Source organism: Pseudorasbora parva, chromosome 1 (assembly GCF_024679245.1).
Source record: "Pseudorasbora parva isolate DD20220531a chromosome 1, ASM2467924v1, whole genome shotgun sequence".
NCBI classification, from domain to species: Eukaryota; Metazoa; Chordata; class Actinopteri; order Cypriniformes; family Gobionidae; genus Pseudorasbora; species Pseudorasbora parva.
The window spans coordinates 42,985,430-43,004,602 of record NC_090172.1 but is presented as its reverse complement, the minus strand read 5'-3'; the positions used below and the strand labels follow the sequence as shown (position 1 = coordinate 43,004,602).

At 38.1% G+C, this 19,173-nt stretch overlaps 1 protein-coding gene across 2 annotated transcripts in view; it reads left to right on the top strand.

Moving 5' to 3' along the window:
* Nucleotides 1-18,497, top strand: part of fam189a1 (family with sequence similarity 189 member A1) — a 130,227-nt gene extending 111,730 nt beyond the window's left edge. Inside the window, exons 5-12 of one of the 2 annotated variants that reach the window (XM_067441494.1) lie at nt 6,620-6,727; nt 10,215-10,375; nt 11,442-11,577; nt 13,287-13,365; nt 14,793-15,460; nt 17,105-17,162; nt 17,283-17,605; nt 17,778-18,497. In XM_067441494.1, the coding sequence (XP_067297595.1) occupies nt 6,620-6,727; nt 10,215-10,375; nt 11,442-11,577; nt 13,287-13,365; nt 14,793-15,460; nt 17,105-17,162; nt 17,283-17,605; nt 17,778-17,993 (1,749 nt within the window). In that variant the 3' untranslated portion in view covers nt 17,994-18,497. Of the gene's footprint in view, nt 1-6,619; nt 6,728-10,214; nt 10,376-11,441; nt 11,578-13,286; nt 13,366-14,792; nt 15,461-17,096; nt 17,163-17,282; nt 17,606-17,777 lie in introns of both variants that reach the window. The other variant, XM_067441486.1, reaches the window with a different exon arrangement.
* Nucleotides 18,498-19,173: the final 676 nt, after the last annotated feature.

Below are 19,173 nucleotides of genomic sequence, written 5' to 3'. Positions count from 1 at the left end.
TGCTATTTTTCTTTGAATGTTGTTTTGAGCACCAAGAATGTTTGCATTATATTTTTTTGAGGAATACATTTATAAAATATCACACTTTTAGCCTGAAGAAATATTTTTTGGCTCTGCTCCCATGCACATTTGCTGCGTTCCTCCAGGGATTTCTCCATTTTCAAACACTTTTTCGGTTGACTTTTAGAGAGTATTTGAACCATTTAGCAGAGCAAGAATTACATGCTATTTCCAAAAACGTCTGCTTTATTGGACACGTTGCACTGTGGATTTCTCTCTAATATGCAGATGAGACTCAGTCATCATTAGTTATGCATCTTCAATTAGCGTTCGCCGCTGGTTTCTTTTCCAGTGTCTAAGCGATTCACTCATGCTAGCCACGATGTCCGGGCTTTTGGCAGCTTTTGAAAACGGGAGGCTTCCACAAATTTGCTTGTACAAAGCATTCGCCACTCTTTATAAAATCAAGACAACATCAACACTTGCCTGTAAGCAATTGCTTATAAATGCTTGTAAACCTGCCACATGAAACCTTGTGTGAAATCCTGTATAATCATTACAGAGATATTATATGACAGAAAACTTCTTTACATGTTTTCATCATTCAAACTTACATACAAAAACACAGTGTCTGCTTTCTCTATACAGAATTGTATTTGCAAGGCTTTGTGTGTTTATGCCATCATAAAATACTAGTTTAAATACTTTTTAAATATTATTTGTTCATATTTTGAGTTGGCTTTTATTTTTAAATGTTCAGTTTTAGTTTAAGGTTTAGACATTTTATGTGCTTTCTTCATTTGTATTATGTTTTGTGTTTTTTCTAAATATTTTTATTGTAGCTTTATTTTTGGTGCTTCAACTTCAAATTTTTTTTTTGGTGATTTTTTTTTTAGTTTAGGTTTTCATCTAATATTTAGGTTTTATTTTACTTTATTTCATCTTTATTTCAGACACTTTTAGACATCTTCAAACATTGCTGTAACATAAAAGTATCACACACAACAATTGAGAAAAACCCTTAAAGGGGGGGTGAAACACTCAGTTTCAGTCAATCTTGAGTACCTATAGAGTAGTATTGCATCCTTCATATCTCCGAAAAGTCTTTAGTTTTATTATATTTATAAAAGAAATATAGGCTGTACCGAGTCTTTCCGGAAAAACCGAGCGCCCGGAGGCGTATCGTGTGGGCGGAGCTAAAGAATGACGAGCGCGGATCTACTGCATGAGAGCTTCTGAAAGCTGACATTGTCATGCGTGGAAAAGAAAACGTTACTCTAATAAACCATTAATCAGATTCAACTAATACATTTATGATCCAGATCCGGAGGCTGAAATAAATTGAACAGGAGAAACAGCAGCAGCAGGACGTCCGTCTCTGTGGTATGTACTTTATTATTTAGTGGCCTGTCAACATTTGTGTGTGTTTACTCGCAGTTTGCGACTGAGGAGAAATCACGAGGACATGATTTGGTTTATGGACTATTGTATGCGACTAAACCTTAGCAGTAGCAAGCAAAACAGTTTTGCACGTCAGATAGTGTATAAAAAAAACAATGGAGTAATGTTAGCGCATTTGAATGAAGAAGCACACTTTGTGAGAACGTCCCCTAGCCTAGCTTTATGTTTGGGTGGTTTTACAATAAACAAACTGACATATTAGTCAGCTGAACAAATGTATAAACACACACCATACATCGCATGCTCCATTGATAAATTAACTATACACGATCGTGTTCTTTACTGATGCTTACTTACACGACGATAGCTATCAACATAAGTTAGACATTTGAAGCAGTTTTATTCACCGCCTGCTTCCAAAGCACAACCGTGAACCTTTATCGCTGGGACCGCTCCGTCAAAAACACATTTCTTGTTGATTTCGTGAAGTCCTGTGACAGCAGAGACCGTGGAGATCCACTATTGCACCACGACTGAAGCGTGATGTTGTGACGCTTCTCGTCATTTCTGCGTTCAAATCGGTTCAAATGCAGCGCTGCCTTCCTGTAATGCCTCCCTGCTGTGCGGGCGCATTAAAGTCGTTTGATGTCACCCATAGGAGTAAAGTGGAGCGCGGTACAGCGTGACAGAAGTGTTCACAGACGACTGGATCTGCACCTTGACAGCAGTTATTGGGCGTGCGTTTCCTCTCTCGCTCTAGCCACACACGCGCGCACCCTACCGGGAGAAGAGCCGTACGGCCCATACAAGGACCTTCCACTCTGTTCACGTCAAGCGGACCCATACTCAAAAAAAACTCTCCGAAACTTGTGAGAAACCGGAAGGAGTATTTTTGACACAGAAATACTCTATCAAACGTCCAACTTAGTGTTTGAAACTTTGTCTACGTTTAGGATGGGAATCCAAGTCTTTAACAGTGTAAAAAGCTCAGTATGCATGAAACAGCATTTCACCCCCCCCCCCCCTTTAATTTAATTTGACAATTGATGGTTTATGTGATATGTGTAGCACTTACTGCAGGTGGCATTATGAAACATAAATGAGATTTATACACTTTAATGTTATTATTGATGTCTGAAGGTTTCATGTCTTTTCATGGCCAGTCAGGTCAATTGAAATGGCTATAAAACCCTCAGTACAATTAATGCTATGACTCATTGGCATATTGCAGCATGGATCCTTGGCCATTATATATCACTGGTGTGTTTCATAATGACAGACTCATTTTCCTACAGGATCTTGAGGTCTGTCACATAATGACGGGCAGTGACATGTCAGTACTATCATATCTACTGAAAGCTGTTTTTTCTAGTCTAGCAAATACTCAGATTAATGGTTTAGACCCTCATCAACATTATGTGAGCGCAAGCAATTGTACCATGTTGTAAGGACTGAATGAATGTTTTTTCAGAATGTAAGGTGGCATGTATTTTCATCATTCTTTTTTGTTCCTTTTGTCTTTAGGGAGACATGTTTTAGCATTCCTTGCTCAAAATGGGAAGAGCAGGTGTTTCTCGGTGGAGCTGACCTAGTACCTCTGTTAGATGTGCTAGAACACAGCTACACTAGCTAGTTCTGCATGCTGGAGTTAGTCCTGTAATAACATTAGCTTGTTGTATAGGTACACAGGTGGATCTTTTTGATCCCTGCTTTTGCCACTGCTGCTGAATCTACAGCACAAAAACAAAAATAATATTTTACCCAGTGTGAGTTTAATGTCTGAATTGAATGTGGTGAGACTGCGGATTGCAAAATAAAGGCTAGAAAACAGGGAGAGCTCATTCAAGGAGAGCTCATTCATGTGTTGGCAGTGTCTGTATACAACCATCCTATAATGATAAAACTCCATCTCTTTTGTTTTTTTAATCTCCTTATACGATTTCCCCTGTGTCAAATTGAGCCGTTCGACTGTGTGACGTCACACGGTCAGATGCCCCTCCCACGACTGTAGATTGACAAGCAGCGTTTCAACAAAGACCCGCCATGATGAGCTCAAGCTGTCATTGTCGTAGTCCACCATTGTATAAGTAGAGACACTGGAGCAGAATAGCGGCTAAGTGTATAAGGCAGGTTTTGCTAAGAAGCTGCTCCTGGATTCAGATCTGTACAAGCTCTTTCTGTTCCTGCTGCTTCTCCAGAAGGAGTGTAGTTTGAAACGCTTGCACGCTTCACGATGAATGCAGCTAAAGTTTACAGGGTAACGTTAAATTACGGCATGCTTTCTATGCATGACGTTCTCCATATAATTCATAATCCCATATTTATAATAAACAACGCGTTATGGTTATTGTACAAATGCTGATTTTAAAGTTAACGTGGATGTGGTAACACTAAGCTTAAATAAGTACATCTACATAAGTAGATGGTTTATAACGGTGTCAGTTACTGTAAAAAAAAAAAGGTGTTGTTTCAGTTATAACAATGCATAGATAACGTTCACTGACAAACCGACATTAACAGAAAAAAAAGTTTTTATTGGCATTTGGTGTAACATCAATCTGTCAATGAACGTATAAATCAGTAAACACATAACATTCATCGCTAACGTTACCCTGCCAGTACATAAAGATAGATCAAAGTGACATTACATTAACCAACCGTTCAGAAGCGTCCTGTTTAGCCTTAAATGTCGAATTTCGTTGGAGCTGTTGTCTTGTCCTGACTCCGTTTAAAATTGATACAGTTGCACAGATCTTTTTTAAGGTCTATGATCTGTCCTCAGAGACTCAGGTTGCCCCTACTGTTGTCAATGGCAACACTCCTCAGAACAGAGGGGCGGGGTCATTCATCATTTAAAGCTATATGCACTGAAATGGCTTGATGAAAACAGAGCTGTTTTTGATCAGGTAAAATGAGTGTTTTCGTACAATACTAATGAGAATTTTTAATTAAAGTTTATTACACAGTTTTTATTTAAACACTAAAGAATCATATTAACTTGTATAAAAATGGTGTTATATGACCCCTTTAAATAAATTATATATTGATATTTTAATCAAAAACTGAAAAACAATTAGAATTGGACCAAACAGCTACAAAATATGCATTCAAATGTCTTTTGTCCAGACCCATGCATTTGTGCTTGGCCTTTTTTGGAGGTTAGATGATTGTACAGTCATGTAGAAGTGGTTTGGCCTGTCCGGTCCTCTTAGGATGGGCTCCTTTCATCTTAAAGGGCTTGTGCACATTTAAGAATTCAGCATTTTCCTTGAGGACATCACTGGGTCACATACATTCCATCTTGTCACAACGAGAGATCGGACAGGGCTCTGATAGCAGGTGTGTGTGATGAGCTGTCGTAAATACTGAATGTACTTAACATTTTGTGGATACTACCACCAGTTTGGTATAATTCCAGTCCAAGTGACTTTTCTTTTAGCAATCTCTTTCTCTCAATGACTACAGAGGCTATGCGCTCTTGCGTAGGCTAATGTGTTATTATATCTATGCAAGCATAGATTATAACAATATTTCAAATAAACTGTTGAAAAAATAACACTAGTGTTCACTGTTTAAATTAAAAATAGATTAATCTTAGTTAAAGCTGTGTTTTGTTGTTTGATTAACTTTAGCCCTTTTCACATTGCGCTTAACCCTGGGTTATCATCATTCTAAACACCGCATTTTATGTTTCACACTTGCAATTTAGAAGCGGGCTAGCACTGCTTTTTACCCGAGGTTTGGAAAGCAGTGCTTTTGTAGCAGTAACCTCACATAGGGATGCCAAACGTGTACAGTGTATAACGATATAGTGTTAGAATGTTAAAGCTAGGCACTTTAGCAACAGGCATCAAATCGCATTGGCCTACATATTTGCTTTGGACAGTCATGGAAATACTGCACATTGTATATAAAGAATAAATCCAGCATTTGATAGGGAAAATGTCAAATGCTGACAGAAAATACGATTTTTTTGTGAAAATCAGACGGTTTCATTCTTACGTTTATAGTCCAACGCATCCATTCAGTATAAAATCAATAGTACAGTCGGCAACGATAGAGCTTTTATGTAAACAGATTGCGTTTATCCAATCAGTGACACTGACACCACAAATGCAAATTAGAACATTAACCCAGGGTTTATGAATGTACAATGTGAAACAAGAGCTTCTAAATACCCATGAATAATTGTTAACCCCAGATAAATGCTGTGTGAAATGTGGATTAAGATAATCCAGGATTCAGTTTACCCAGGGTTTAGAATGACCCAGGGTTATTTATTTCAAGTATGAAAAGCCCTATTAATCTTAGACAGCTCAGGTATTCATATATCGCTGTCATTTTAAGACCTAATGCACAGATCCAAAATAATAATACACATCTGGTTTCTTTCTCATATGTTTCCGTTCACTTAAGACAACCGACTGTGTTTACAAGAATACTTGCTGAGGTATTTTGAAAATGTTGTGTGTATGTATCGAATTACGTCCGCTCAAGCGCATGGAGATGCGAAAGAGGAAACAATTCGCTGTTCGCTTGGTGTATAAAACACACCTCTCTGTTTGTGCATGCTTTGGGTGTGTACGGTTGTGCACACAGATAACAGCGTTTGAGTTCCAAGAAAACACATGCGTGCCGAACTGTGGGGCTTGGTCCGTAAACTGCACAGTTTGGGCCTTGTTCATTTTTTAAAAATTAATATTTTTGTTCCAAGTTTTTGTATATTTTCATCAAAAGCTGAAGCCAAATGGACATTGTAGTTGATCAGATCAACTGAATCAGAATCAAATCAAATTAAATATTCCTACAAGTCATTGAATAGGAATGGATATTTTGAACTGAAGGGGCTTTCCCAGATTCCACCTTTTAGTTAAGCTTTTTGTGCTTATCTTTTGAAGAACAATGATGCCATGCAAAAGTCTCACTTTGGTGACACCATTATCCTTCTTATCCATTATGTCATAGCTGCTCTATCTCTCTTCCACACATTTGTTCTTTCCTGACTGCCGTCTTTCTCAGTCTCTCTCACCCTGACAAACAGAACAATAAATGTTTGCGCCAGTCTGAGGTTTTTTCCAACAAAACAATTGCCACTCTTGTTTATTTTTTCTCTTTTTCTCACTCTCCTTCTATCCTTCTGCCTCTTTCTCTTTGATTATCACCTTCTTGTTCTCTCCCTTCTTATCCCTGTCTCTCCATTTTTCTCTCTGTCTCCCAGGAGCTGCTTTTCAGCGTGTGTGCACTGAATGTTATCTCCACCATTGTGTGTGCTCTGGCCACTGCCGTGTGCTGTATGCAAATGGTTTCTACTGATTTACTACAGATGGTAAGTGTGATCCATACTGCAATGTGTGTGCGTCTTTCTGAGTGTGTAAATGCACATTACATTTTCCATTACATCATGGAGAAAAGATCAAGACAATCAAGACAAGTGAACATGTAATATTTTAATTAAAAACAGTGTATAGTCTATATTAATAACAATCAAAAGAAATAAAAACCACCAGAACAGTGTAATATGTATTTTTTGACCTGTTTACTTACATTATCCGCAACGTTCCCAACAATGTTTAAATCCAGAGAAATCAGCTATTTTAACCAGTGTTATGGACCGTGTCCTTGTGTCACCTGTCAATGATGTCATATCCACGTTACCTTTGATTTTCATAGTCAGTGTAAAATATTATTTAAAAAATAAGTTACCTGGTTGCCTTAAAATTGAGTTCATTGACATTAAAAATTTGAGTTAATACAATACACATTTTTGAGAATCGACAACCTTTATTCAAATATTATTAAAAGAAATTATGGAAGCATATTGGGTAATTGTGTTTTATTTGTGATGACGCAGTGAAACATGCCCAATTGTGCTATTTGTCATGATTTATCAATTTTTTTATGTTGTTCAGATACAATAATATTTTGAGTTTCTATGTATTAAACCAATTTCCTTCATTGCGTCAACTAAATTTTTTAATTTCAATAAACTCAAAATACTTTTTTAAGTTAAACCAACAACAATGTTTGTAGTGCAGACGGGCAACTGTTTGGATACCTTTATCAACAGAAAACGAATCCTTGTCATACAGCGCAAAACGTTTAGTCTTATTGTTTGAATCGCTTGTTTTCTTGATTCACCGCGAGTAATATTTTTACCATGCCTCAGAGAGCTTTCTCCATCATACAATATATTTAAAAAAATAATTGCATGTCATTTAGCAAACGTCATTTAGTCATTCTGCTTTTATTAATATGATACTCTAGTATCCATCTCTCCAGCCACACAGCAAAGTAAGTTATAACATAATTTTCGACACAGTCAAATGTATTAAGGATGATTGTTTTACCCATGTAAAACAGCACTGCGTTACCCCACACATACAACCCCCATCTCCCCCCCAAAAAAACAAACAAAAAACGGAAGCTGCCGACTGCAGCATAAGCATATAAAAGCTTAGACACCGGTGTTTTTCGCAGGTCTCTCTCATTAGCTTTCACTCCCAAGGGCTTCATACCACCATAACGTTAATAAAACTTTAATACATTCGCTCATTCACGATCATGATTTCTGCCCAAGTCCATTAGATTCCTTTCCATCGACTGTGAATGCTGGTTTTTGGATCTTCCTTTGTCCACGCATCAGGGCAAAATGTTTTTTTTTTTGTCCATGTTTTGCTGAACGACAGTGGTCATGAGACGGTATCCTTAGATTTTGTTAAATTAGTTGACTTTATTTAAAGTAAATTCATTGCCTCAAGTTTTTTTCATTATACAGCAGGTGACACCTACTGTACCACCATGGATACACCATCATGCAAAAATCCAAAGTTTGTGGTTCCAATGACATAATAAAAATAACTCATTCGCAGGGTCATTTGTCACCCATTATTCATTTGTTACATTTGTTCTGCAACCAAAATGTTATAGAGATTATGTGAGTTCACGTTATGCAGCTCTTCTCTTAATCAAATAAAACCATTGATGCTATGGCAGGAGTCTTCATCTCATCTGGTTCTACATAATTTTCAAAAGTACTGTACTATTAATTTCTTAAGCATAAGATTACACGGGAATGAGACCCCAGGTGTTACAATGCTCAGTGGAAGAGAACTGTGTATCTGTCATCGCTCACATTTAGTGGACCTGTCTTTTTCAGTCAGCCTGTTTTTATGTGAGAGAAAATAAACTTGTGGCACATAAAGTTTTAATATTCTTTAAGAGTGGGCTTTGTGCGCTTTATGGGCACTGCAGTAAATTGCACAGCCTCATGGATGGCTGCAGCAGGGGCATGGGCACAGGGAGATGAATTGAGATGACTTATATTAGCATGGCTGCGGCTCTGTGAATCGCTAGAGCAGTTGTGGGATTAGTTTCGACTCGAGGCACAGATTGGCAAAGCGAGAAATCACCACTGTTACCAGCTGAACAGTCCATGCACAAAGACAACAGAAGCCCGAGGGCAGGGATGAGGTGAAGCTTTTCCCTTTGCAGCTGTATTAACTGATTTCATCACAACTTGATGATTTGTATTTTATCTCTGCATACATTGGGTGGTTGTTATTAAGAACCATGTTTTGAATCAGTACAGATTCTGATGCTTAAACTGCTGCATGTGCTTATCATTTACAGTCACTGCCTCTCTTAATGATACTTAAGATCAGAGCGATGATTTCAGTATCTTCTGATTGATGAGGCTTCACATATTCTAATATGACATCTAAAGGAAAGTGCATTGTCATCATAAAAATGCTCTAAACCTATCCTTGAACTCATAAGGAATGGCACAAAATGAGTTACTCTTCCCATTTGAACTTTTCAAGCGGCGGATTCATTACAGATTAGTGGAATGAAATTCGTAACTGTTTAAAACACCAGAAGAGATTCACCATCGTATGCATAACGCCCACTACACTAGACAGAACTTTAAAAGCAATTTTAAAGGGATAGTTCACGCAAAAATGAAATGTACTCCAACCCTCTAACTTTTTTGTTCAGTGAAACATAACACAAGACCTTTTGAGAAATGTCTATACAACAGAAGTCAAGGATCACCAATGTCTTGGTTACCAAGTCAAACTTTGTTTGGAGAGTAAATGGTTAATTTGTGTAATTAAACCATTATTTTGTGGTTGAACAATTCCGATAACCATCCAGACAGTCACCATGGATGATAACCTTTGACGCTCTCTCATAATTATAACATTCTTCTTAATGTATTTTTTTTTTGTAATTATGTTTTTCTATTTCTGACAAACTACATTCTACATGGCTGACGAAAGTAGAGATGCACCATTATGTCATTCTCTCAAATACATAAAAAAAAATGAAATTATTATATCCTTGCTTTGAAGTAAAATTCATCTTTTCCTTTAACAATTCATGCATCAGAGGGTTAAATTGCATAAAATGAAACACTTTAGCCAAAGGGTCTCAGCAGGATGAGAAATGGCTATAACTATCTTCACTGTACTCATAACCTTGCAAATTATGCAGACCTGAACTACTTATATTTTCTCCCAACTGACATCCTACTTTTAGTGTTCTTTGTTTTGGACACAATGATTTGCCTGATTTGCCTAAACAACGAAAAATATAACGGGGACTTCAAAGACCACAGAATTTGTATGGTGAATGATTTCATCATTATATGGTCATCAAATACATACCAATCAAAATAAGGTTTAGGGTCAGCAGGATTTGAACAATAATGTATATATATATATATATATATATATATATATATATATATATATATATATATATATATATTTTTTTTTTAAACTCACTGTTTTACTCTTTCTCTTTTTCACCAGTTCATGCCACACAGGGCACGTGCCCTGAGCGCCGACTGTATGACCCCTCATGGTACCATCTTACACCAGACGCTGGACTTTGACGAGTTTATCGCACCCATCCCCCCTCCTCCATACTACCCCCCAGAGTACACCTGCACACCTGTAATGGAGGGCCAGAGGTAAATCCACACATAAACAGACACAAAGTTCATGTCCCAGCTGACTTGAAATAACCTAATATATACACAATACCTGAGAAACATCAAATAATAAAATTGGTTACATTTATATAGTGCTTTTCTCGGCACTCAGCGTTTTAAATGGAAGGGGTGAATCTCCTTAACCACCACCAATGTGCAGCATCCACCTGCATGAGGCAACGGCAGCCATATTAAGCCAGAACGCTCACCACACACCAGCTGATTGGTGGAGAGGAGACCATCAGTATATGGGGATGATTAGGAGGCCATGATGGACAGAGGCCAATTGGCAAATTTGGCCAGGATGCCCTACTCTTTTACGAAGGACATCCTGGGATTTTTAATGACCACAGAGAGTCAAGACCTCGGTTTAACGTCTTATCTGAAGGATCTCAGATTGCTTCGCTGCAAATTCTGCACTCTGAAACAGAGGTTTGAGCGTTTGTGAATTGATTCTGAGATTTATTAAATTGTCCCATGGAATGATTATGCAAAACATCAATTAAAAAAAAGAAGGGAATTAAGACCTACCCACCACCGTGTTGTATAAGTCTAAAGGCAAACCGCTCTGACAATCCATATTATGGAGCGGCAGTGTCCCTGGCCTGGTGTAAATCCACCATTGATTTCTCTGTCTCGCACTGTGAGACACTCTGCCCACCATCTCATCATAAAAAACGTGCTGATGAGGCTGTTCAGCCCGCGGCCACACTAATGTGTCAACAAAGCAGTAAATACATAGAGAGCAAGAGCAGCCCTACATACACACTGAGTGCTTCAAAGCACAATCAGTGTCAGTACAATCATGTGGTAATACACAGGAAACATGAAAAAGAAAAAAAACGATTCCTCCCCTCCGATATGAGACAGAGAGGTTTGTTAATTAAAAGAATGGGATATGTAACTCGCTGAGATGAAGAGGAAATTGTTTAATTTTCCACAGTGCCTAAATGGCCTCATATTTTCTGCAGCTCCCCACAGCCAAATTTGTTGAAGCATTGACGCAGTGTCATAATCATGTTTTACCAATATCTCTGTCCATTAGAGGGTTGCATCTGGAATTTCCACACTCTCCCTTCAGTGCTATTTATGGGGTGCCTATTAACAGCCCCGGGGCTCTATATCCATCTGAGCTGCCACCACCCTATGAATCTGTCGTGGGACAGACACCTGCCAGCCAGGTAAGAGCTGACACCTTTTCTACATACTACTGTAATAATTCATTGCCTGAAAGGAGCAAGTTTAAAGAATATAAGTCATTTTGTGTGGCCGAAGTAATCGTTTATCAAAAGGTTTCTGTGAACAACTGCAATTTGTAATATATGTGACCTTTACTGTTATAAAACACCTGTCATATTTGAACTGAGAGGTTTCCATCAAGTTGACCCAATTTTTTATCGTTCAGAGCACATAAATTTTGTCACATGTATTAAAAAAGTGATCCGTTTCATTCCATTTTTATCATGTCGCAGCCACACCACCAATGTGATTTGCATGAGTATGAGCAGGGAAATTGTACATTTAAGCTTAAAGGGAAGAAAAAAAATCTACATTTTGTTTTAATATTTAGATTTTTGGAAATCACACCGCATGACATTTTACAATCTAAACTAACCCAAATAAAATTAGTCAATTCATTTTAATATAAAAAAATTAAAACATGTTGTCCGTGTGAATTGCATTTAATAGATGAGTGTCACATCAGTTACTGTTTTATGACAGATCCTGGTTTCTTATAAATTTTACTAGCAGTTTGCAGGTCTTTCATTCTTAAAGCAATGCATACCAGTAATTCGGCAATGTTCATCCTCTTCAGGTACGCTCATTTGTCTGTGTAAAGCTTGGCAGTCAAAAGGTCCTTCGGTGCACTTGAGGGGCTGAAAGAAATTAATACAAGTGCATTTGTATAATGGATTATAATTTTCTCTGGAACACATCAGCAATACAGGCAGAAATTTCGTTCCATTTAAAAGAAATGGGCTTTCTTAAAGTGAGAGCAGGGCTAGTTTTATGAACAATGATTTTTCATCAAATTTCGCTTCTTTTCCTGATGAAAGGGAACAAGAGCTCTCCTCTTTGCAAAGAGATGCACAAAAGACCACTAAACCTTTCAAATCCAGCGACTGAGCCTGTGATAATGTGTTATTTTGAAGATTTGTTTGCTACCTAAAGGAATCTGTGATTGCAATAAAGAATAAAATCCCAAGATTTTAGACCTTTCTCATGTGAAGCTGTTGATAACCATCTGCAAACAATGCAGCAGGGGCATTTCAATCATCGGAGCCCGTTTTTACCTTAAGCACAAGCCTGAGAAGCTTTGAAATGGAAACGGCAATACTAGATACATGAAAAATATATTTAAATTGATATAGTCAGCTTTATTTTCAGCTACTGACTATAGCCTGCAGCTTATTTTCACATTTTTATAAAAGTCCAGCTGTGCTGTGGACGTAAGCTCTCTGTATACAGGATAAATTGTCTCTATAGTCTTTTTATGCGTTTTGGATCAATCATGTTATGAGGATTTTTTTTTAAATGGAAACCACACAATTTGCAGTCATAATGCAGAAGTTTAAAGAGCAAATCTGATCTTAGAGAGCCCCCTGCTGGTCACATAATGGCATAGTCATTTTAAAGCGCTGCCGTGATGCCAGATGTCAGGCTGCAGCAGGCTCTCTGTGCCAGATGTTTTGCTGTCTGATTCTCCTCCTTTTGCAGTTGTTTGTTATCGTGTTCAGGTGTAAGACCGTTTTTAATCACCATCCTCTCCAGAAGGTTACACTCAAAACAGTTTGAAGCTTGTGTGTTTTAAACACATAATTGATCAATTTGTTCGAAATTTGAAGTAAAATGAAGCCCTCTTGTTTTGTTTTTGTTTTTTCTCGTCCAGATCACCACCAGTCTTGAGCAACAGGTCACCGAGTCCAGTCTGTGTGAAAGGAACACCACAGCTGGCCTTAGCACTCAGGGTGAGGAGGCTGCAATGAAAACACAAAGTAGAGGTTTTCTCTTCTCTGGTGCATCTATGTATGGGCTATGTTAAGATATTGCAGGACTTAGATTTTAATTTGGAACTAGATTTTACTAAGGTTAGTTCACCCAAAATGTTTATTTCTGTCATTAATTTACTCCCCCTCATTTCGTTCCAAACCCAATTGACCTTCGTTCATCTTCGGAACGCAAATGAAGAGAGCTCTCTGACCCCTTCATAGACAGCAATTTAATCAACACTTTCAAAGCTCAGAAAGTTTGTAAAAACATCATTAAAATAGTCCATGTGACTACACTGGTTCAACCTTAATTTTATGAAGCGACGAGAATACTTTTTGTAGAAAAACAAAAAATATAGACTTTATTCAACAATTTCGTTCTAGCCTGTGTCAGACTGCTATGCAGTTTCTGTTGTTAATAGTGCAGCTCTTTCGTGATCTACGGCATGCCAATGCTGTTTACGTGAGCACCATGAAGCATGTGTGTGATGTATTTACAACGTAAACTGCAAATTTTGGCTTTTTTTTAATAAGGTCGTTATTTTGTTTGTTTTTGCACACAAAAAAATATTCTTGTCACTTCATAAAATTAAGATGGAACCACTGGAGTCACATGGACTATTTTAACAACCTTTCTGGACCTGGAAAGCGTTCATTAAATTGCTGTCAATGGAGGGGTCATAAAGCTCTCAGATTTCATCCAAAATATCCTTAATTTTTGTTTCAAAGATGAACGAAGATCTTGCGGGTTTGGAACGACATGAGGGTGAGTAACTAATGACAGAATTTTTAATTTTTGGGATCCTTTTAAAATCTAAATTAGATTTTTATTTAAATAAATGTTTTCATTTAAATTTTAAATAAAAAAAATATTTGATAAATACAGTAACGCAGAATCATTTGAAATATATTTTCTATTTGAAATAACTGTTTTCTATTATAATATATTTTAAAATGTAATTTATTCCTGTGATTTATTTCAGCATCATTACTCCAGTTTTCAGTGTCACATGATCCTTCAGAAATCATTCTAATATTCTGATTTGGTGCTCAAGAAACATGTCATGTTATTATAAACATAGAACAACTTTGCTTGCCGTGATACATTTTTTCAGGATTCTATGATGAATAGAAAGTTCAAAACAAGAGCATTTATTTGAAATAGAAATCTTTTTTGTAACATAAATATCTTTACTGTGGCTTTTGATTTAGTGCGTCCTTGCTAAATAAAAGTATTAATTTCTTATCTAAAAATCTTACCAACCCCAAGCTTTTGAACGGGAGTGTGATCATTTTTCTTTATTCATTATATTATACATCTGCTGACTAAACAGTAATTTATCTTATAAATCACCATTTTAATTTATGGTCTGTATATAAGGATGATGTGGTCTCTGTTTCTACAGCCTCTGTTGATAGTGCTTCCCTTATGGTATCCGAGACTGCAGACATCCCTGACCACAGTTCCTCTGAAGACCTGTGTTCTCTAGAGGTACAGGGCTCCGATTCCTCTCCGTATGGCACTTTGCGCATCGTACCTACTGACGGTAGCTGCACAAGCCTGGAACACAGCACTCACTCTTCCCTGAGGCGGCAGACCCCTGCTCGACTGGACCGCAGCGAGTCCTCTGTCACGCAGGATTCAAAGCCCCACTCTCCCCAATTGTCACCTGATGCTGTTAACATGCTCGACAAGGAGGAGATTACAGCCGTTAAACCCATGTCTCGCGCACAGCACAGAGAACGAACCAATAAGAAGCTTACCCTTCTTTTCCCCCCAAGCGCTCCATCCCAATGTGCTTCCAACTCAGCAGTGACCTCCACGGCAGACGCAGCTTCCGCCCTGACCTGCACCTCCCCGTCACCCACCACTCAGCTGCGGGGAACCCGGCTATGCTTCAGCGTCTGGTCTCCATCCTCCTCTTCCTCACAGTCCCATGCTACCTCTGCCCTCAGCAACTCCAGCCAACGTGAGCGGCCCCGCACACTCCGTGCCACCAAAGGGTATCGGAAGCTGGCAAGGATTGTGCGTTCCACTAGTGAACCCATATCTTGTACTTCCATATCTAGAAGTACGTGAGTCTTTATTCTTGCTTCGGTTCAAATCTATAGTTGTATGGCTATCACCAGACCAAGATCAAATTAAGATTAAACATAGGTCTGGGGAGTCTGCTCTGAATTTTCTACTGCACAAGAGGTGTGATCAACAAGCATTATTCAAATGACTCTGTACGCAATTTGATATTCATTTAACCAATCAAGAGGCGTGATAAACGGGCAATGATCCATCCTTCTCTCATTATGTTAAACCTGGCAAAAGCATGCCAGGTGGATAAGCCAGTTTGCGAATGGTTCCTACAAAGTGTTACAGAAAGAGTAGAAATGAATGTACAGGTTTCCAGACTGAGTTGAAGGGCAAAATCAAATCATCGGCAGATCAGGCTGGGATTACTCAGTCTAAATCTATAGGGCTTTTCACACTGAAAATTGTTAACCATTAGTGGTTGCACAGACTAGTATACTTTAATGTTCTGCCATGACATTTTAAAGGGTTAGTTCACACAAAAGGGAAAATTCTGTCAGTAATTACTCGCCCTCATGCCGTTCGACACCCGTAAGAACTCCGTTCATCTTCAGAACACAAATGAAGATATTTTTGTTGAAATCCGATGGCTCAGAAAGGCCTTCATTGACATCAATGTCATTTCCTCTCTCAAGACCAATAAAAGGCACTAAAGACGCCGTTACAAAGCCCATCTCACTAAAGTGTCTCTAAGAAATCTTTGAAGTCGATTTTTACGCTCCATTTCCAAAAGTTAAAATGACAAATAAATGAATACTCCGTGAGCGCTCCGCGAGATATGTTTGATTATACCATCTGGATGCTCAAAACTGAATGGGTAAATGCCCTTTTAAACACAGCTTATTGTAGACGTTAATCGCAGTTCTGAACTAATGCATGGTTGCATTGTAACGCACACACATAAACAGTAGCTGAGCGCCCACACAGAAACATGCAGTATCCTAGTGCAGAAATGTATAATAAACATCTGTATAGAATTTATGTACAAATAGCTTATTTTGTTTACATTTTAAGTGTTTTTATAATAAAACTGCAATACCCCACCCATTGGTATCACTATATGGTATTTTGGTACGGGGGCCCAGCAAGATGGTTTGTACCCAGGGCCCAAAATTTGGTGCTACACCGCTGCTTCTTATACTTTTTTTTTTTTTTTTTAGCTCAGGTGATGTTTATCACTGACATTTAGATATTTTTCTCAAATGCTGAAAAAAAACACAGTTTCCATGACTGAACAAGGGCATTAATATTTAATGAGGCAAGTGCTGTTCAGTTTATGACTGGTTGACCGTTACATTCTAACATCACATAATTTCACACTGTAGACCTTTTGCAATGTGAGCTTGCCAGCAAAAGTGAGGCTGGGTTTCATAAACCAGGTTGAAAGTAGATCAACCCCCCTTTTAAAACTACAAGTGGGAAATGTTGCTTTACCTGGGGTTTTAAAAGACAATTAAACAGATTTAATATTATTATGAAAACCTAATGTTTGACTTGATGGGGTCGGTTAAACTGTCATTGCTGGGTTGTAGGTATAAGAACATTACAGATTATCATACGGCATCATATCATCTCATTAATAGCCCATAAGCAATCTGGAGAACTAAGCATGTGACTTGACTTGCAGGTGACCGTTGTGCTCCTGCTTCTAACCATCCACCTGAGGACTCCCCACAGACTCCCTGTGATCAAGGTTTCACCCCCACCTTTTGTTTTCTGTTATCCATGTAGCACAATATGCAAAAGATACAGTTATTTATCTCAAATAAAAAGGGTTATTAAAATAAACATACTAATGCACTGCTCTTCACAGCTTGCATGGAGCTCTCTGAAAATGCCCGGCAGCCTTCAGCCAAACATGGCAGCCAAGGGGGCAAGAAGCAGAAGGAAGGTGGAAAGGTGGACATCCAACTCAAACCTCACATCCCTCACTCAACGTCTACAGAACGGCCGCAGTCTCTTGCAGACCTCAAAACTTACAAAGACACCAAAGTGCTGGTGGCCAAGTTTCTGGAGCACTCGAGCTGCAGTCTACCTCCAGAGGTCCAGCAGGTGGTCAACAGCATTAAATGTGTTATTAAATCTGATGAGAAACACATGGAGGAGGCCATATTCAGTGCCAATATCATTGATCAGGTGAATTTGGCATATTTATGTGTAAAATATCTAGTATTTTTGTATTATTAACCATAAGATACGAAATTCATAGATTTTTTTAAAACTTTTTGCTTTAATAGATAACTTGAAAGTGAAATATCACAACTGAATGTACATCGGGGATGTTTGTTTTGCTATGTCCTTCACGCAGTTGATGACACAGTCACGGAAGATCATGGGCAGCCAGAGGAAGCATGCTCACGAAGATCTGCATTTACAGAGCTGTGGAGCATTGAGTTCACCATCTTCATCCTTGCGCCGTCCACCTAGAGGATCCAGTCAGACAGCTGTCCCTGCCATCCAGGATCATCAGTCTCCACACCAGCCTCAAAGTCTCATCAGTGTATGCAGAGAAACTACACTTTGACCCTCTGGACTACAAAAATGATTTTCCTCATAAACCTCTGAATATGTGCCAAGGCCAAGTCCTAACTCTCATCAGCAGAAAACTGTAGCTCTTGAAAAACAAACAAACAAAAAAGCGAGTTAACATGGAGTTAACGCTCCCTCATAATAAAGATATTCAAAAAACACCTGCAGAGGTATATATTTTTGTTTTAATGTTAGAAAAAAAAAATGTTGAAGTGTTGAATTTGCTACTGTGCTAAACAGGAGAGTGGGTCTGTGATGGACTGTAGAAGATGACATGGATTTACCTCTTCATTAAACTTTCTTTTTTTAAAAATGAGAATTAACATCGAAATGCACAGCTTCTGCAAACATTTTGTGAAATATTGGACATACTGTACTTGGTCATTGTGTACCACTTCAGGACAGAGACCTTTATGAAGCTGGATTATTCAATTTACCTCAGTGTGTAATTATTATTTTCAGTGTTGCAAAATAAAAATGTGTCTGTTTGTATTTTTCTTTCTCTAAATTGCTATTTTAACCCCCTCAAGTCATTATTTGAATTAAGTACATAAACAGTACTCCAACAGGGTCTTGAGTGTTTGTGTGCTTAGGCGTTTTGTAATATACACCTAACCAAGAGCAGGCTTATTTCAGGTTTATCCCAGTGTGATTCTGCAGTGAAAATCTTTTTTTCTTTTCTTCTTTTTTCTTTTTTTGGAGTAGGCTACAAATTCCTAATCCATTGTAAGGGCCTTTGTTAAAGTACACGGGGAGGCTGATCATTTGTTACACTAGCTGGCAACTACTTGTTTGAATAATCAGCAGATTTTATTTAATGTGGATCTTAAATTTCAAGGAAATAATCTGCTAATTTATAAATCTCGGAATTGTCTTTAAACAACAATTTATAGCCTCTATTTGCTTATATATTTAAAATCGACATAAGGCATCAACTAAATACATTAATTTTATTGATCAAAAACATTAGGTAAGACTCGCTTAAATGCGGCGTTTTGGCTAATGAGAATGTTCATTCTAGTACCATATATCCCACCTTCTCTTATTATTTGAGCGTCCAATAAAAATTGAGCGACAGAAGCAGTTACGCCCACAGCCAATCGGATACGTCCAGTGCATGTGGTTGTATCCACTGATTGGTTGTTGTAGCTGTCAATCACGTTCCTCTGTACACC